Source organism: Spea bombifrons, chromosome 4 (genome assembly GCF_027358695.1).
Source record: "Spea bombifrons isolate aSpeBom1 chromosome 4, aSpeBom1.2.pri, whole genome shotgun sequence".
Taxonomy (NCBI): Eukaryota; Metazoa; Chordata; class Amphibia; order Anura; family Pelobatidae; genus Spea; species Spea bombifrons.
The window spans coordinates 100092208-100113071 of NC_071090.1; the positions used below are offsets into that span (position 1 = coordinate 100092208).

Genomic DNA, 20864 nt, shown 5'->3' on the forward strand with positions numbered 1-20864 from the left:
TACATTCTTCTTTTAACATAGCTTGTAACCATACGTTTGTTGTCATGGTGGCTCGAATAATGTACGGTCTGCGGTATATTCCCTATGAAGTGCCATCTGGCCGTTTTTATTGTAAGCGCACTTTAGAAATTTAGACTTAAAAAAAAAAACAAAAATGGCTTCAGCTCTGTTGGGCTGTTAAAGCAAAAGGCTAGTCCACGATATTGTATTTTTATTCTTTATTGCATGTTTTGAGCCTATTTTGCATTGTTAGAAAGCCGGAACTTCTGTCTGATTTAAGCTCTCCCCTGACTCCTTCTGCTGACACAAGGAAGCGTCCTTACTGCACATGCTCAGTAGCACTCCCACTGAAGTTAGTGGGAGACGCAGCAGCCAATCACATGTATGCTTTTGCAAAACATCAGTGTTCAGAGAGCCTATACGTGATTGGCTGCTGTTACTCCTGTTGATTTCAGTGTACATACAAATGCTTCCTGCTTTCAGAAGAGGCGGTCAGGGGAGGAGTGACACGAGCCTGAAGTCTGATTTTCTAACTCCATTAACAAACGAATGCCTGCGCCGATGTGCATGCAGTTGAATGCATTGAACTCCATGCAAAAAGGACTCCAAGATGCATTTAACATAAAAATAGGGTTGGAGTAGCCTTTTAATTTACTGTGCCATATACCTTTTGTGTAAAGAAGCTGTACTTTCTCCTAACCAAGCCCAAACTGGAGAACGGGATATTAAATATATGAGATTTCCCAGTGCTCTGAAATGCAGTCGAATAAAGATGTTGATTTCAAAATTCAGAATCCTCTAAATAATATCATTAGGAATATGGATTCTGGATATTTCCATGAATTAATGGCCATGGAGGGGTAACCGCTCTCACTCTTAATTCCATGACCTACAAATGATGGTACCTGAGCATGATGGGAGTTGTCTGCAGTGGCTGGTGTGACAGAGGTATACAGACCCTGTTAAAGAGACCAAAGCGATTCTCTGCCTTGTAGACATTTCCTTATGGAACGATGTTTTTAGTGTTTTGTGTATGTATCTATTTACACCACTCACATGCGAATTGTAACGGTAGAGATATTTAAAATATATATATATATTTTAACAGGAAAGCGATGTGTATAGTTTGGGAGACTGCTCTATGATTGTAAAGTTTTTTTGTAAAAAAAAAAATTATTAAATATTGATTTTTACATGTTGTATGATCATTGTGACCTGTTGTTCTCTGCAGCCCCTTAGTGGGCAACAATGGGAAATAAAACTAATAGAAGGTTGGAGCTGTGGAATATATTTTCCCTTCTCAATCAGGGGAATATATATATTACTTTCTAGCCTTACCGATGCCAAGCAAATCTATGCTTAATGAAAATATCGTTCCCTGATAATTATGGGGGAACCGACATAACCAAGAAAAACCTAAATTGAGCAATAATAAAGTACATCAATCTCTTTTGCAGTCATGTCTTCATTTTTCCCATAATACACCAATATTATTGCTTTTGCAGCCCTGTCCCACCAAGAAGAAAGTTGCAACCATGGCTTGTCTTTGCATGGCTACTCTTTAATCTCTTAAAGGACCTGTTATTTTACAATGTTTTCCAAAAAACAGCTCTTTTTTTGTGTTTTTTTGCTGGGTCTTTTCCCACTAACTCTTCAGTGTAACCCCTACAAATTACATAGTTTCCTTAGGACAAGTAGAGCCTTCTTTTGAAATTTTATATATAAATATATTTTTATTTTATTTATATATTATAGATAGATAGATATGTATATCCATCATTTTGTGTGGGAACGACTAAGAAAATGCCAAAGTCAAATGTTCCATGGTTTCACTTATAAAAACAAAACAAAAAAAACCCAAGATTTATTTAGGTATTTGTTCTTGTTTTGGAAACTCATATTTTCATCTATTTTGGTAGTTACGAGCCTAAAATATGCATGACTTGCGTCGCTGTTTCCAAACTAGATTTTTTTTTTTAAAACAAATGTGGTATGCTGGGAGTTGGGGGGGCACCAATAGCGACCATAAAAAGAAAAGCTGCAGGAAAAAATCTTATTTTTTTTTTTTTTTTTTTTTTTTTTTTTGGGAAAGTTGACGTAGCAAAGTATTTTAGTAGGGTCATTTTAACGCTTTATTTAACCATTTTAGTATGTCACTGGTCCTCAAGGGACATTTGGTCAGTATGTAGCTGCTTCGTTGGCCGTGTAGGGGTTAATGGCAAAAAACAACTAAGAAGAGCTCAGGGTAAAGCCCTGCCCGGACCATGCCGCTATACGTATTCCCTAAAACAAAGCTGTACGGGCTGATCGGGATAGCAAAGCCAGGTTACACATCACAAAAGATGCTTTGTATGCAGCATATCAGCTTTATTAGGATTTACACAGAAGGGTGCGATATTTCACATCTTCTTCCGAGGGTTTTCACCGTCCAGCCAGCTCATCTGTAACAAGACAGCATTATCAGCGGCAGCCATATGATGCCACAGTGCCCCCTACTGGTGCCCTGGAAAGAGACATGGACCTATGCAACACCGAAACCTATATGATGGGATTTTCCAGGTTTCTTCCACTAACCTATTGGGTCTGTTCACTAAAAGGGAGACTTGTCGGTTTAACACCCTTACTTTGCTATTGATTATAAAGGGTCATCCCCTGTGAGCTGCTTTTATAGGAAGGGCTTGGCAGGCCCTGTATGATGTATCGTTAAATCAGTGAAATGTCTTTAACAATTTAGTTATACAGGAGCACAAAATAAAAAAAGCGAGCTCCCCAAAAAACCACCCTCGGGGAAAATACAGCTGGGTTCCAAAAAGTCAGTACCACTCGACAATATATATATATATATATATATATATATATAGTGTGTTGTGTGTATATATATGTGTATGTGTATATTGTGTGTATATATATATATATATATATATATATATATATATGTATAATATATATGTGTGTGTGTGTGTGTATATGTATACATACATACCGTATATGTATATATTAAAATATAAAAAGTAGAAAATGATTGTGCGCTGAAACAGTCAGAAAACACCTCTCAATGTCTCGATCCCATGTATCCAATACTACAGCGGAGTTTAACTTACTCAGCTCTGTATCAGCTCCATGGCGTATAAATCAAAGGAGAGATGGAGCGATGGTGTAAGCACGTTTTACTATACAGAGTAAAAGAAATGTAAGTGCCTCTCCATTGCTTTGTATGTCACGGAGCTGATCCAGAGCTGAATGAGTCTGTCCCCCCCAAAAAACAGATGCCTGAAGTGGAGCCCACAACCTAAAAAGCATTCGTATTCCTGGGTTGCTGCTAGAATATTAATGATCAATAATTACACAAAACAAAGCAAGAATTCAGCGCATACCCAGCTAACACCATTCACAAAACTACTCGTAAATATTCCGTCGCACCATCTGCTGAAGGCTGTATGCATGTAGATATATACATTGAGCTCATGTGACGTCTTGTCGTACATGCTATGCTTAGTGGCACTTACCAGGGCGCCTCTCAGGACATTGAGTCTGCTTTGAGGGATCGAGCACTCAAGACGCTGTGGTTCTGTGAACAAGGCAACCTCGTTGGGAGTCTGATGGAAGGAAAAGAACATATTAATTCCATATGTATATATATTATATACTGTCCTTATTGACCACAGGGACCTATCACTGTGTGACATGGATGTCACTATCCTGGAGATCCCTGCAGCACCTGGCACTGGATCTCTGAAAACCCTAATAAATGAAATTCGCTGATATAACAAAATGTGGAATCTTGCCATCAATTCAAACTTATTATTACCGCTTGTGTGGATAAGGATGGATAAGACACTGGCCTCCTAATACAGGGATTGTGGATTCAAGTCCAATCTGAGATGGGCTTCTTTCGCGTGGAAAAGCACTCCAGCAGAAGTTAATACAGGATAACCATGGCCCGAATGGTTTATCTGCTGTCCTAACTGTGTCTATGTTCACAGGCAACAGATAACTTAGTACATTATTAATGTGCACCCTTTGCAAAATGTTCCCCAAATGCCTTAGTACCAGGATTATATCTGAAAGTGGAGGCTGACGCGCAACATTTAGAATTGGATGCACCTAAGGTCTTGTTTTAGCGCTTTCCCAGACACACGGGGAAGGCACTGTACTAACCTAAACAGAGCTTTTATACACTTTTTCCAGCCCACCGTCCTCTAAGCACTGAAAGTGTGTTTGTCCTTACCTCGTACGAGTCCTGTAGAGATTCAGCGTCTCTTTTACCTCCTGGACGCAGACCATAGGACCAATGCTGAGCGTGGCTACCATGGTCAAGGAAGAAGAAGAGGACCACGAGGACAAGGATTGGAGCTCCACAGCGTCTCATCCTGAAAAATGAGACTGACCACTGAATTAATCAAATAAATTCAGAACAGCGAACACCAGTTAGTGAATAAACTCATCCATAGTTTTGGTGAATTACCTGGTTGAGGGTAGATGCTCCTGCTCTTCACGATCTTGAGATCTCTGCTCTTACTGCTCTGTATTTATACCCCTGTACAAACTTTTAAAGCGGGGAGATCAGGCTGACATGGAGACCCCTGCTGTCTAATCCAGATTATGACAAAAAAAAGCATTTTAAAGCTTTAGTTAGATTTTTTGTTTAAAACCACATATTCATTAACCAATTAGGTTCTATCACAAAGATAAAGCCGCTTGTCTAAGGTGATCATAGAAAAAGATGTAAAAATCACATAAGCTTTAGGGAAACGATTGGAAAAAAAAAGGAGACTTTGTAGGTCCCAAAATCTTATGTGACCACAGCTTCCATGTTGGCTTAATAAAAGGTGTCATCTTTTAATAAATCCTCAATTGATGGCACAGACAAGCTGGTTGAGGACAACGATGGCACCAGCAGAGTTTTTCAGGGTTAGGATGGCACTCATAAGCTGCTTGGGGACAAAGTTGGCAATATGGGACATGTTTGATGAAATTGCGGAGCCTGTTTCTAGTTATACCACTGACTGCATGCAAACTAGAGCATGAATTCTATAGTTCCTGGCGTACACTCTCACTCGCTACTTTATTTATGAGTATGGTTTGTGGTGGACAGAATCAGACCTTTACATATGTCAGCCTAGTCCTTCTAATTTTAGTTTTATGGTGACACATTTATGGGTGTTAATTAAATATCCATAAAATATCCATGTCCATAATTAATCCATATATATCCTCAAAATAAAGGGAAAACATATCACCTTATCTTTTTACTAAGAATGGTTCAGGAAGGGGGGACTACACTACTACTTTTTCAAAGGTTATTGCTTTTCATTTTATTTTTCTTTTAACAAATAACAATCATCACAAAATAAAGTAAGGTAAATAAGGTATTGAAAAAAATTAAAATGTACACAAAAATAAAGAGCTCTCAGTATTAATCTGTATTTATTAAGATTGTATACAATCTTTAAATTGATGAATTAAAGTGTTTTTCATGGTAATTCATCCCCCAGAGATGTCACCATGTTTGAATAAAAAAGAAAAATGAAAACTTTCACTCACATTACAAGTGAGCCACGAGTGTTTTAGGATACCTGACCATTAACACCAATAGGGACTTTTGTGACATTGCATTCAGGGCCGGCCCTGCCATGGAGCAGAGTGGGGCAATTGCCCCAGGCAGCACTTTTGAAGGGGCGGCACTTTGCCGCCCCAAGCGCCTTTTTTTTTTGAAGCGGAGGAGAGAGAGGGGCCGAGTGGTTTTCTCTTATCAAGTTGTCAGTACCCGCTTGGCACCCCTTTCTCTCCTCTAGCTTGGTCTCGGTGCCGGATTGTAATGCTGAGAGCCGGAATATGACGTAATTTCCGGCGCTCAGCAGTAAAGCAGCGCGCACCACGGCAGAGCAGGGAGACTAGCCGCAGGACTGCTGGAAGGGTAAGTGACGTACAAAGGGGGGGGGTAGGGTAGATAATAGGGAGGGAGGGAGATAATGAGAAGGTAGGAAGAGGAAGGGTAGATAATGAGCAGTGGCGTCAGCAGGGGGGAGGCATTTCAAACTTTGCCCCAGGCGGCACTATGTCTTGGGCCGGCCCTGATTGCATTCTAAATATAAAGACATTAATATGTAGCTGATCCTCCCATGTGCAGTTGTGCTTCCATCCTTCATTCATTCATTCGGTAGGCACAGGGCATAAGGCTATCAATAGAAACAAAACTACATCAAACATCAAATTTTATGTATGTTTTTTTTTTAAATTATATTTAGGAACGCTGCAGGTTTGACTTTCGGTGACATGCTGTTTCTCTGGGTCTCTGCCAACCTGACACAAAAATCATAGATATGACTGAATCAATAAATGACAGAAAAAACAGTAAGCTAGGAAAGTGTAACGGTCTTGGAGCGGAGGATCCTGGATGCATCTTTCCTCGTTGGTCGAGCCCTCAAATTCTGGTAGCCGTGAGGCTTGAGATGATCCACAAAGTCAATATGCAAGTAAGAGTGTAGGAGGAGGCAACGGGGCAAAGCCGAGAACAGTCAGGTCACGGTCCGGGGATAATTCAGACAATTCAAACCCAGCTAAACCAGGAATCAGCACCCAGCTAACACTATTTACAAGCAACTATGTTAATTATATATATATATTGGGAATTCATCACGTGATACGGCTGAACCTGCGTCTTCGTCACTACCCCAATGTATAGATCTATTTACACACCAGATGGAGTAGTAACTGTCATTTCTTAAATGTTTTTTTAACGAACATACTGTTGAGCCAATTTACAGTTAGATTACTGGTCAAATTTGCACCATATCATAGGTGACAAGAATAATATTCACAAGGCTAAGCATTACTGGGTATGCGCTCTGTTTTAAATAAGGTCAAAGGTTATATGAACAAAGTTGGATGACCTCCGAAACACAGAAACAAGTTTTCTATATGAAATAGTTTTAAATAAAATAATATAAGACAAGTTGGGTCTTACATTCTCTTGTTTCGATTAATTACATTTAATGTAACATAGAGCATTAATACTTTGTTATAAAATATGCTATTGTGTTATTAGTGTACTTTTGTACATTTATGTAATAGGTTTTTATATATTTGTTTATTGTTTTTCTCCCCTGCCTCATCATGTTGCCGTGTCTCACACGTTCACGTTTTGTGAACTAATAATTGATTCTGCTTTAATGAAGTCATAACTCCCTTAGTTAGAAGTAGGCTGCACATTCTACTGCACACTCAGATAGCTTTTCGATGTGGATGTATCAGCATGAAGCTGTTCCTGATCGGTGTTATTATTTGGGTTCTTTTGGTGTCATCTGAGAGCTCAGAACATGGAGGTGAGTTTATCGGTTATTACAGATTATTTGGCATCAAGGGCTTTAGGGATGATTATGTACCGCAATGACTGTCATTATTAACTCTATAATTTATGGATGTTTTATAGTTTTACAGCTCATTCTACTATTAACTATTTAACCCACCTCCCCATTGTATTTAAAACAGGTTAATGCCTATAATTGACAAGTAGTTTTAAAACCAAATATATTTAATAATGTGTTATTCATACTAGATTATCCATATTGTGTAAATACCAATAAAGTTACATTTTACAGATTACAGGGACATCCTGTTTATTAAAAGACCTTTTGTTTTTATTTCAGTCTGTGGAAACAGACCCCTAGCGGAGGATTTCCGTGGCTCCCGCGTGGTGGGGGGAAAGGATGCGGAGCCCGGTAACTGGCCCTGGGCAGTGAGCATCCAGGAGGACATTGACAACGAGTATTTTCATTTATGCGGCGGCGTTGTCCTCAATAATTTGTGGGTTCTCACAGCTGCCCATTGTTTCAAAGATCGCGGCAAGTAAGTAAACAAAAAACTAACATGGCATACACTTAGGTCAATATGGGATTTATTAATGGCTGAAAAAGTAAATTCACTAATAAAATGTACTTTGGTTTATTCAGTGACTATCATACCTGGAGACTTGTGTTTGGCGCCAACCAACTTTCAGACATGGGGACAAAGGCTCAGATCCGAGCTATAAAAGAAAAGATTCAACACGAGAACTACAACCCGGAAACGGAGAGTAATGACATCACCTTGCTCAGGCTGAATAAGCCTCTGATATTTGATGACTACACTCAGCCAGCGTGTCTCCCGGCCAAACAAGCCATTCTGGACAAAATGGACGAATGCTACATCGCAGGCTGGGGCGTCCTTAAAGAAGCCTGTAAGTATCCATAGACTTTATATATAAGAATAGACTCTCTCATTATCCCTGTGTGCTTATCTTTCTGGACACTGGGGTCTGGTGGCCCCATTGTAAGCTTTAGAGCCAGGTCACTCCATTCTAAGGGTGATGGAAGGAGCATGGGGTGGGAGGGGGCACCAAGATTTCTGAGGCCAGCCCTGTATCTGATAACTCTTTTATTCATCAGCCACTGAAACATCGGACGTCCTCCAGGAAGCTCCTGTGAATTTAATTCCAGTGGAACGCTGCAACCGTCCAACCTGGTACAATGGAGCTTTGGGTGACTACAACTTGTGTGCCGGATATGAACAGGGTGGTATCGACAGTTGCCAGGTAAGCCCATTATTGTCCTCATTCACTTCTAACTCACGGATGATACATTGTTAATGTTTTTGAAATCATGTACAGTATTTGTTTCATAAAACAGTGCAGAGGAACATCCGAGGATGTAGTAATTATTAATAGTTTTCTTAAGAAATGCTTTCTTTTCTTGATTCACACAGGGTGACAGTGGAGGACCTCTGATGTGCAAAAAAACCAAAGCAAAGTTCTTCACCGTGGTTGGCATAACCAGCTGGGGCTCCGGCTGTGGCCAGAAGCAAAACCCTGGAGTTTACACCTCTACCCAGTATTACCTCGAGTGGATCTCTAAACACATGTCCAAGGAGAAGAAGCATGCATCCAAATCTTTGAAGATGAAGGCTATGAAAAAAATCTGGCCTAAATTAGCTGAGAAAATCAGCAAAGCTGGCAAGAAAGCCCATTAATTTTTGGGTGTTCTGGAAGTAGAAGAATCAAATCTGAACCATCTCTTCACCAGAGGATTATTATTACATGTCAGCAATGTGTAGATTAGAATGATAAGATTAATAAATAGAAATGCATGAATAAGCCGTGTACTTGTGATGAACATGGAATGTTGTGGATGTGTATTGTTAGGACTGGCTAGTGTGAATACAAACGTGTATTTTGTGTGTATGATGAACTAAGGTATTTAATGCAAACATTCATATAAACTGTTATATTTATAATTTAATTCATATAAACCTTTTGTTGCCAAGGTTTAGACATTAATGGCTGTGTGTTGTTATTTTGAGGGGACAATAAATGTACAGTTATACAGGCAACTCAACGCATTTAGGCATGTGGACACGGTCAAGACAATTTGCTAAAAGTCCAAACCGAGCATCAGAATGGGGAAGAAAGGGGATTTAAGTCACTTTGAACGTGGCATGGTGGTTGTTGGTGCCAGACGGGCTGGTCTGAGTGTTTCAGAAACTGCCGATGTACTGGGATTTTCACGCACAACCATCTCTAGGGTTTACAGAGAATGGTCTGAAAAAGAGAAAATATCCAGTGAGCGACAGTCGTGTGGACGAAATGCCTTGTTGATGTCGGAGGTCAGAGGAGAATATAATATATAAAAAATTTGGAGACGGGATAATGGCTGCACCACGGAGATAAAGTACATTGGGATCTATTCACTAACGGGGGAGTTGGAGAGAGGGTTATGGCTTCAACTCCCTCAACTTTCTGTTGGGTCGAAACGTTGGCACATGATTTTGTATTTTGTTTTAATAAATATTCACTATTCTGTGAGTGTGCACCTTTAACTAAAAAATTTCCATAACTGTTTTTTCCCCCCTGTCCTCACGATAAATATTGCAGAAAGATTTTGACATCACCATTTACATCATTCAGAGGCAAAACACGTCAGCCAAAAAAATATTTATTGTGTATAAGGAGAAGAGGGATAACAGTTCAGCAAAAGGTTTGCCGTCATTTTGCATAACTGAAAACTTCCTTCAAAAGCAGCTGTGATAGATGCAATAAGGCACTCGGTAACCCCTGTCCTGACACCGACATGTGGCCCAGGGGGACAATACTAAATACATATATATATGATACAACTCCTTATGGAGAGCATGGATTCCTACCAACGTGTAATTGCGTAGATGCGAGAGATGAGAAACACAGAGGAACCTCAGTTCCGTTCTGTAAAAATCCTGAAGTGCCCATATATAATTTATAAATATATATATATATATATATATATATATTTCAATTATATGCAGGCACCTTAAACAGGATTTTATATGTATGTATATAAATGTATATATGTATATATTATATATATATACACACACACACACATGCACTATTCTGCATGGAACGGAACACAGAACGCATCATCAGGATTGTATTTAAAGCATTATCAAAAATGTGATTATTTTTTTTCTTCTTCTTATGAAGGACCGCTAAATATTTTAAGATGTGGTCAGCATCTCATTGAAACTCCTGATCCCTACGAAAAAAATACATAAATACAACGCGTCGTTAATATGCAAAAGGCAGGGAGCGTAAAAAGGGAATAATTATTAATTTCTCGCCTGCCTGCAGTGCAAGTAATAAACCCAAGTCCCAGCATGTCCCACGCTTACGTATTTTACAAAACAGTCGGGTAGCCAACGTGATAAAACCCACGGAACCACAGAATTTGCACGTTTCTGGTAGTCGCTTGCAGGCACATAACACACCGGACCTAACGCTTGTCCTGTCCTTCGTGACGCACGGACACCCGTGACTATAGTTAAAGCCCTAGCAGGTTTATATACGGAACAGGAGGTAGGTGGAACAGAGAACATGCAACGCGGGGATTTCTCTGCCAAAAGGCGATCGTCGTCACGGATCTGGCTTGGTAAGAATGAAGAGATCCGTGTCCATCCCCGCGCGGAGTGTTATGGGGGGAGCCTGGCTTTAGAGGAGTGCGTGACGGGTCTATCGGACGCTCTGAGACATGTGCAGCGGCGTCAGCATCTCTTCAAAGATGGCTCCTTTAACATTGGAACCGCGGAGGTTGGCTTCCTGCAGATCACACCCGGAAAGGTCACAGTTCTGGAGAAAGGGGAAACCAGCGGATCAAAATAAAGAAAGGAATGACAGAAGAAGAGAAATTCATGGGTTGAGGATATTCAGGTAAGACCTTTGTTTGTTATACAATCACGTGGTTCAGCCTCAATCGCTTTGCCTAACCCTTGAGGTCAGTTCCATGACTTCTGCTGGATTGTGCATGGTGAAGGCAGAAGTAATGCAGCGATTAAGTCTCGGATCACTGTATTAACCCTATTTTCACCGTACGTCACACATTGACTTCTCTTCAGAAAAGTTTACCATAACCTTCATTCTCTGACCTACAAGTAAATGGGTTTCCTTATCTCCAGATCGGGTATAACGCTTTGCCAACCTACATGCCATTCTCCTGCCTCCTACTCAGAAGAGATCTCCGTGCCCTATCTGCAGATAAGCTTAAGTTCTTCAAAGACCACCCTACAGGTCACTTTGCTGTCTTAGTGTCTAGATCGGTTCGTTATTTTCGGTTCTCACCTCCAGATCGGTTCCTGCCAAAGTAGCTCCGCGCAAATTGCAGTTTTTCAGCTTGGCATTCTTCAGGGTCGCAACCCGGAGGTTTATGCCGGTCATCTGACTTCCTTCCATGTCTACACCCTTCAAGTTGGCACCTAGGGCAAAGGGGAGAAAGGTAAAGGAAAGTCACAGCCCCTCACGCTTCACGGCCGAGCAGCCGCTCACTACCGAGACGGGCGAATAACGCCGATGCCACGAGTGGCTCCTATCAGGGGATTTGTGCTTCCGAAGAAATCATAAGCCTGTAAAACGCTAAATACTAAAACTCCATTAAACAGGAATTTCTATCAGACTGAAGATAAAAAAATGACATAAAAGGTGTAATGCAACATGCTTCCTAAAGAGGTTTTTCCATTTAAGAACAATAAAAAAGGAAAAGCAAAGTTAAGTGTCTGACTCAACACTAAAGCGCTGTTATGCACCAACTACTTAAGATAATTGAGGATCTCAGATACAAATTGCACCAAAAAAAACGAGGATGAGGAACTTAAAGGGAGAATTTACTGAGCAGTGAAGCCTCATCAATAAATAATAATAATAAAGTACATGGACTGCGGGAAGAACTAAAGCCACTTACCTTTACAAACTGCATCTCTAGCGCTGCAACACCCAGCACCCCCTGCCGACAGAGCATCATGCCGCTATTGGCTGCCTGAAGCATCCAATCAGCGGCAGAAAAGGGCTCTAACTCAAATCAATGGGAGTGCTTTGGCTGGGTGTGCATGGAGGGTCTTGTTAGACCCTCTGGAGCTCTCGCTTGAGTCCATCTGGCTGACAGTGAGAATGCTGGGTATAAATCACTCCATGCGCTTGAAGGGGACTCTAAGCTTAATAGTACATGTGATGACCGGAGTGTCCCTTTAACTACCAGGGAGGAAATAACTCACTGGGAATGAACTATAACGGAACCAACGGGAAAAGGGGTTTAAGATGGCCGCTATCGTATTCACATTAAGTGTCCTAGCGTGGAATTTGTGATATTTCTGCCGTATTATTATATTTTCTGGATCTGGATTATACTGTGTTATATAATATGTGTCCTTTTGAGTCTCAAAGGCAAGAACATCATTCAGATCCATAAAGCAGTTCCGCTGCGGCAAGAATTCTGACGCAAAGATTGTTACCTTCTAAATTTGCCTTCAGGCCCGACGGGTCTTCGAAGTTACAGCCTTTCAAGGAAGCTCCTTCAGCGTTAGAGCAGAGCATCTTCACACCCTGAAGGTTGGCTCCCTGTAAAAAAAGATGGACAATAAACATGGCGGCCAAAGAAAGATCGTACGAGAATGCCTTGCTGCGTCTTTACCCATTACCGCCATTTATCTGTTCACAAAATACGCTTCGGCTAAAGGCTCATCTATGGGTCAAGAGATGCATAAGGTCTTCTCCAGACCAAGAGCGCTCATGAACATCTGCGGTATATAGGAGGCAAATAAAGGGTGGACAGAATATGGACAATGATGAAGGGTCTAGAAAATCCCAGCCTTTGAGTGCAACTCCCATCATCCAGTGCTGGTTTTTACTGTTCCAATATAAAAAGAGCTGTAGGGTTACAGTGGGGGGGTCCTTACATCCAGCACAGATCCAGACAGGTCCGCCCGCTCCAGGCAGGCTCCGCACAGGTTAGCGTGGGCCAAGTTGCAACGACTCAGGTTTGCCATCTTAAAGTTTATATATCGCAGGTCCAGGCGGGAGAGATCGGCACCGCTGAAATTCAGTCCCTAACAAAAGAAGCAACAGGTTCAGAACAAACATACTTCCTGGACATAAAAAGGAAAGAATGGCCCCATAATCCATGCCCCCGGGAGCGCAGACGTAAGTTAGCAGCTACTTATCCCGTCTCACGCACCTGGCATCGCAGTTCTGACTTGGTTGGGGTGGCCAAAAGGAACCTCACGAACTCCTTGCGGGAGATGGGAGAATGATCGTCGGCCGGCTGCGAATTCTGCAGAGACACGTGAAGATCTTTCATCAGTAACAATAATATAACAACCATCCTTTGGCAACGCAGCCAGCGAGGGACATTACTTCTTCGGAGTTAATGGTTTTATGACTCATCTCTAAGCTTGGATCAGAAGCTAGGTTCTTCTCCATGTGCACCCAGCCAGCTGTCATAAAGTACACACATTTTACCTCCCAGGCATCCCTTTTCAGGAAGGACAGTCCCTCCTTGGGACCCAACCCCCCAGAATGTTTGGTTGGTACGAGTGTATGCCCTAGAAGTCCCAGTAATGCGTATAGAGATAAAGAAATAGGTTAAGAGACTATGTAAATAAAATATACTATCCTAGTAAATGCCATAAATGGGTTATTATTATTAACCCCTTCATGACTGTACTGTTTTGTTTTTTTCAGGATAGCTTTATGCTTTATCACATGCATGGTTAAATTTCTTATACGTATTAGCCTCTACCACGTCCGCTGGGAGGCTGCTTAAAATACATACCTCCAAACAACTGCACTACAGAAAACAGCAAAGTGGCAAAGAATTAGGAACCCACGCGAGATCAACCTGACATTTCAACACTAATCACGCCTTTGTCAAGAGTAATGATCATTTCTAAATGCCGAGTCGATCTCCTTAAAGCCACTAAAGTTCAACTGCATGTGGAGCAGATGACAGAAGTGTGATCGGTGCTGTGCTTATCCTGGTCTGATTGTAAGGATGAGAGCTAAACGGCCCCAGACCAGGACAGCGGTCATTTAAATCCAAATACAAAGCATTTAAACGACTGCATTAATGCTGGCAGTTCGGTGACGGTTGAGGAAGAGCATTCGTCATTCAGTTTCGGGGCAGTTGGAAGGAAGGGGCCATGAGGATTGCCTACAGTAGAGGTTACAGTAAATGAACCCACCTTTATGGCCAGCTCCAGGTGCTCGATTAAAGAAACGATGTTGAAAAACTTGGCTTCCTCCAAAACCCCTGCAAAACAAATCCTAGGTGAGAAGCCAGCGACACACCATACACACCATACACTCCAACACCATACACTCCAACCCCGCTAACAGGAGTGTTACCCATACACTACTCACCCAAAAGATTCACTCCATCATACACTACTACTCAGCCAGCAGATTCACTCCATCATACACTACTACTCAGCCAGCAGATTAACTCCATCATACACTACTACTCACCCAACAGATTCACTCCATCATACACTACTACTCAGCCAGCATAATTACTCCATCATACACTACTACTCAGCCAGCAGATTCACTCCATCACACACTACTACTCACCCAACAGATTCACTCCATCATACACTACTACTCACCCAGCAGATTAACTCCATCATACACTACTACTCACCCAACAGATTCACTCCATCATACACTACTACTCAGCCAGCATATTCACTCCATCATACACTACTACTCAGCCAGCAGATTCACTCCATCACACACTACTACTCACCCAACAGATTCACTCCATCATACACTAATATTCACCCAGCAGATTCACTCCATCATACACTACTACTCAGCCAGCAGATTCACTCCATCACACACTACTACTCACCCAGCAGATTCACTCCATCATACAGTACTACTCACCCAACAGATTTACTCCATCATACACTACTACTCACCCAACAGATTTACTCTATCATACACTACTACTCACCCAACAGATTCACTCCATCATACACTACTACTCACCCAGCATATTCACTCCATCATACACTACTACTCAGCCAGCAGATTCACTCCATCACACACTACTACTCACCCAACAGATTCACTCCATCATACACTAATATTCACCCAGCAGATTCACTCCATCATACACTACTACTCAGCCAGCAGATTCACTCCATCACACACTACTACTCACCCAGCAGATTCACTCCATCATACAGTACTACTCACCCAACAGATTTACTCCATCATACACTACTACTCACCCAACAGATTTACTCCATCATACACTACTACTCACCCAACAGATTCACTCCATCATACACTACTACTCACCCAACAGATTTACTCCATCATACACTACTACTCACCCAACAGATTCACTCCATCATACACTACTACTCAGCCAGCAGATTCACTCCATCATACACTACTACTCAGTCAGCAGATTCACTCTATCATACACTACTACTCAGCCAGCAGATTCACTCCATCATACACTACTACTCAGCCAGCAGATTCACTCCATCATACACTACTACTCAGCCAGCAGATTCACTCCATCATACACTGCTACTCAGCCAGCAGATTCACTCCATCATACACTACTACTCAGCCAGCAGATTCACTCCATCATACACTACCAGTCAGCCAGCAGATTCACTCCATCATACACTACCAGTCAGCCAGCAGATTCACTCCATCATACACTACTACTCACCCAGCAGATTCACTCCATCATACACTACTACTCAGCCAGCAGATTCACTCCATCACACACTACTACTCACCCAACAGATTCACTCCATCATACACTAATATTCACCCAGCAGATTCACTCCATCATACACTACTACTCAGCCAGCAGATTCACTCCATCACACACTACTACTCACCCAGCAGATTCACTCCATCATACACTACTACTCACCCAGCAGATTCACTCCATCATACACTACTACTCACCCAACAGATTCACTCCATCATACACTACTACTCACCCAACAGATTCACTCCATCATACACTACTACTCAGCCAGCAGATTCACTCCATCATACACTACTACTCAGCCAGCAGATTCACTCCATCATACACTACTACTCAGCCAGCAGATTCACTCCATCATACACTACTACTCAGCCAGCAGATTCACTCCATCATACACTGCTACTCAGCCAGCAGATTCACTCCATCATACACTGCTACTCAGCCAGCAGATTCACTCCATCATACACTGCTACTCAGCCAGCAGATTCACTCCATCATATACTACTACTCAGCCAGCAGATTCACTCCATCATACACTACTACTCAGCCAGCAGATTCACTCCATCATACACTACCAGTCAGCCAGCAGATTCACTCCATCATACACTACCAGTCAGCCAGCAGATTCACTCCATCATACACTACTACTCAGCCAGCAGATTCACTCCATCATACACTACTACTCAGCCAGCAGATTCACTCCATCATACACTACTACTCAGTCAGCAGATTCACTCCATCATACACTACTACTCAGCCAGCAGATTCACTCCAACATACACTACTACTCAGCCAGCATATTCACTCCATCATGCACTACTACTACTCAGCCAGCAGATTCACTCCAACATACACTACTACTCACCCAGCAGATTCACTCCATCATTAACTATCAGTTGGCCGTGACGCAGGTAATTGAGTATAGGCTCAAAATATTCAGGACTGCGATCAATCAAGAAAGCCCCCTTGTCATCCCTCTTATTCCCCCAGGCATCTGGGGAAAAAAAGCAAATATCATTAATCTGTCTGGTGGATGTCATGGGCAGGAAGAAGGAATGCACTTCCATGAAGCGTGCATGCGCCGGTACTCCAAATCTAGAGCATCCACTCTTCGCTGTAATATCGGGAGTCAGGCAGCTGGCGGGTTAAATGGCAGAGTTTCGTATGGAAACACAGCTTGGATCCAGCACAGACATTGGCAAAAAAGCTATTATCCTAATTATTAAAAAAAAATGAATGGCTTCCCTATATTTATTACCCTCTACCACTTCTACTGGAAGGCTGTTTAAAATACATACCTATAGACAAATGCACTAGAGAAAATGGCAATACTTTTGGAATCCACGTGAGATCAACCTGACATCTCAACACTTATAATGCCTGTCTTTTGAAATTGATTGTAACGCACTTTTCCGGCTTGGACATAACACCGGTCTCGATACAAACCTCTGTCACTGAACATGTGCGCCAGCATGCTGTCCGGCTCCTTACTGACGAGCGTGCTCCTACAGGAAGAAAGCAGAGGAGATGAGAGAATGCCGCCATCTTCCACAACACGTCACCGGTCTGTAAATTACAACAAGAAGCTCTAAGCAACACGCATGGCCTCTTCCTTGTATCTGCCCCAAAACCGAATCAGGGCTCTTCTTCCTCAACAATCACCCAACAGCCAGCATGAATGCCATCATCTAAACGGTTTGTACGTCTCCATTGTTTCCAGTCCCCCCTCTGAGCACGGCTCCACGACTCTTACCGCGCTGTAGTGAAATATCGCCCCCCGACGTTGAGCGTCAGCCAGTCTGTGTGACTTCCCGTAAGCTGCTCTGTAATCGTGGAGCCATTCATGGGGTCTGGAGGAAAGATAATCGGGGTGAGAGTTAATGAAACATCCAACGGGGGGGGGCAAATGTGACAGCAAAGTATGGAGGAGGGTGAATATGACAGCAAACGGGAAGGTTAGTGTATCCGAGCATCAGATCATCAGAAGGAGAATGTATATATAATAGATAAAGACAGAAGAGAATTTAAGAGATGGCTGGTGTGTAACAAAGACAAAGAAGAATGGGAGAAAGTAATGGACAAGATGGCAAGCATATGGAAAATTGAAAGCATTTATCAGAATATAATGTGCAACTAGATAAGTGGAATAGCCTCCCAGTAGAAGTGGTAGAGGGTAAAACATTAATGGAATTTAAAAGTGCATGGGAAAGGCATAATTCTATCCTGAATGTAAGATGAGACCAAGGACTGATCACTTAAGGTCTGAGGCCTCTGGAAAAATAATGGGCAGACTAGATGTGCCAAACGGTTCTTATCTGCCACCAAATTTTATGTTTTAACCCTCGATAAGGGTTCTGGGTATTCCAGAAACCCCAGTATGTGCAGCATGCGCAGTGAAACCGAAGGCGCTGGCGCAGCATAAGCGAGCGGTTAGGCAAACTAAGAATCGAGGATGAGAAGAGAGCACCCCGACACCCTGGCCTGGGGCAAAGGAGGGACCGTGTCCCAAACAGGTGGGAGAGCTGTATAAAGGAGGACGCATGGATGCATATGATTCAAGGAAGTAGGAAACCCCGCATACCTGCAGACGGCTCTTCCTCACACGCGTACAGGACATCGTCATCCCTGAAAGACACGTAGGAGGAGAGAAGTTCCTCAATACGAGAAACGGAATCGGCTTGTTTTTTGGTGCCCGCAGTTTACGTACCTGATAAGGGAGACGTCGTCGATTTGTCCTCCTCTCTCATTATAGAAAGTTGTTGCGCAGATCCCCAGCTTAGTGCTGGCAAGAGACAGGAGATCTGAGAGCGAGCCATAGACCGGGACCACCTGAGCGAGAGAGACAGAGGTGAGACGCATCAACCCCCGACACCCTCCTCTACCTGCCAGGTGATGAGCATAGGTATCAAAGTGCTCACACAAGCACAGATGTCATGGCGGATGGGTGTTGGAGTTTGAAGGAGTCAATTATCCCTGGCTTTGTGACACAATCAGTAATAACCGGGACCCACTGTACATTACTTGTTACAAAACACAGAATTTGACAGCAGATAAGAACCATTCAGCCCATCCTGTCTGTTGTAAAGACTCAGACCTTAATTCAGGAGCCATATGCCTATCCAGTGTATGTTTAATTCCGTTACGGCGTTAACCCCTACCACTTCTGCTGGGAGACTGTTTCCCTTATCCACCACCCTCTCAGTAAAGTAAAACTTTCTGACATCACATCTAAGCCCCTGACCCTCTAGTTTTAGATCCTGTTTTAATTTCTCCTCCTGTACTTTGTTAAAGATTTAAAAGGGTCAGAATTTCCTGCTTCTGCTTTCGCAGGTCACATTCTAACCATAGCTGACCCAACCCAGTAACAAAAGGATCCCAGCACAAACTCCTCATCGACTTTAGTCCAGCCAGGTCATCAGATCGTAATCTGGGCTGTAAACCCTATCCGCAGCCTCACCTTGCCCTGCCTGGCGCTCCCCTTAGCAAAGAGGGTGACCCTCTTCATACTCAGGGCAACTCCTCCAACTCCGGGCAGCCACAACACCAACCCGGAAGAGAGAAGCTAGACTATGTGACAGCGAGTAGTGGGGGCCAATCACAGACAGACCTGGGCACCCAAGAGACCAATACGAGGTTACCGGGCGGGGACTAGAGAACTTCCATAAAAGGGCGTGGCCTAAGAAGCTCCGTGGCTTCAGCTCTGCTGAAAACACGTGAACTCTGCCAATAGCCATGTTGGGCATGGGAACGCGCATGCGCGTAGCGTAGATATCAGCTCAAAGAGCCTAAAACTAAGCTATTGAGCCGCAGTAAATATACAAGCGACCCCAGTGCATCTAATCTGGTCATTCTATTTTAGTAAAATTACAGCAGAGAAGAATATTCATTTTCGTCCTTTCGTTTATCAGTATATGGCTAAAAAAGGTTACTGCTTTTTAATACATGAACTTGTCAGAGGGACACTTTTCTTTTAAGGGGTGAAGGGCTGTACGCTCTTTTCATAGCTATTCATGTCATTGTCTACTTGCATTTTGTTTACACAGTTTAGTTTACATTAGTCGCTGTTCGTATTTACGTAATTGCGAATTTAATGGCTGGAGAACACTGTGATGGAATCAAACATATAATGTAGGCGGAGGGACTGTCATTCTAAGTAGGTCTTGTATTATGCCCGATACAAAGATGGCACTGTGAAGCGCTGTCATAAAAAGTCGATTTGTGTTACAGTGCGCATGCGCCAGAATAAACACGCCTACTGGGACTTCACTAGTTTGTAACGGCTATTTCTACACGATATCCTTCCGCGAGTCGACCAATACGTTTTACCACTTCGCTTCGTGGTATTTACAAATGCATAACCTTGTAGTTTGTACTGCATCATGATAACCCTTTAATGGGATAATTATTTTACCCCTTAATAGAGGAGTTAAGGCTGGCCTTTCCGAACTATTTTATTGTCCGCGGAGGGTTTCAGGGAGTGAGCGGCAGATTTGAATTTGAGTCGAACTGACGAGGTGAGACATTGCGTGACTCTCGTTGATAACAATGAATTTTCTTTATTCTTTCTTTTTATGAATGTATGACACATGTAACGGTATAAGTCATGTATGTTGTGTGTCATACATTAACTTTGTGTTCGTAACTGCTTTGTCCTCAGCGTCTGTGTATTATCGTGTATAGGGATAGCTATAGTGAATGTATAGGCATGTCTTTATGTATGGATGTGTTACAGATTGCTTAATCCAGTCATTAAATCATATGATGCTAGTGGAGAGTTAATGTTATAGAATAGCT

General features: G+C 42.4%; 3 protein-coding genes across 4 annotated transcripts; 1 reads left to right on the forward strand and 2 right to left on the reverse strand.

The window, feature by feature from the left end:
- Nucleotides 1-2346: 2346 nt before the first annotated feature.
- GNRH1 (gonadotropin releasing hormone 1) lies at nucleotides 2347-4540 on the reverse strand. Of its 2 annotated transcripts, none has more exons than XM_053464871.1 (4): nucleotides 4466-4540; nucleotides 4229-4383; nucleotides 3507-3596; nucleotides 2347-2441 (listed from the first exon to the last, which is right to left on the reverse strand). In XM_053464871.1, the coding sequence occupies exons 2-4, from the start codon at nucleotides 4367-4369 to the stop codon at nucleotides 2400-2402; spliced, it is 273 nt and encodes a 90-aa protein (XP_053320846.1). In that variant the 5' UTR covers nucleotides 4370-4383; nucleotides 4466-4540; the 3' UTR covers nucleotides 2347-2399. The 2 variants fall into 2 exon arrangements, with proteins under 2 accessions (XP_053320846.1, XP_053320845.1); XM_053464870.1 differs by having other exon boundaries at nucleotides 4229-4370; nucleotides 4466-4522.
- Nucleotides 4541-7255: 2715 nt separating this feature from the next.
- Nucleotides 7256-9006, forward strand: LOC128491491 (acrosin-like). Its single transcript, XM_053463810.1, has 5 exons — nucleotides 7256-7325; nucleotides 7650-7848; nucleotides 7953-8218; nucleotides 8427-8572; nucleotides 8743-9006. The coding sequence occupies exons 1-5, from the start codon at nucleotides 7256-7258 to the stop codon at nucleotides 9004-9006; spliced, it is 945 nt and encodes a 314-aa protein (XP_053319785.1).
- A 2011-nt stretch (nucleotides 9007-11017) lies between these two features.
- Nucleotides 11018-19626, reverse strand: KCTD9 (potassium channel tetramerization domain containing 9). Its single transcript, XM_053463230.1, has 12 exons — nucleotides 19528-19626; nucleotides 18778-18899; nucleotides 18652-18695; nucleotides 17824-17920; nucleotides 17517-17575; nucleotides 16936-17064; nucleotides 14515-14582; nucleotides 13509-13604; nucleotides 13231-13380; nucleotides 12787-12892; nucleotides 11624-11757; nucleotides 11018-11134 (listed from the first exon to the last, which is right to left on the reverse strand). Exons 1-12 carry the CDS (start codon nucleotides 19573-19575, stop codon nucleotides 11018-11020), a joined length of 1170 nt encoding a protein of 389 aa, XP_053319205.1. The 5' UTR covers nucleotides 19576-19626.
- Between the last annotated feature and the right edge of the window lie 1238 nt (nucleotides 19627-20864).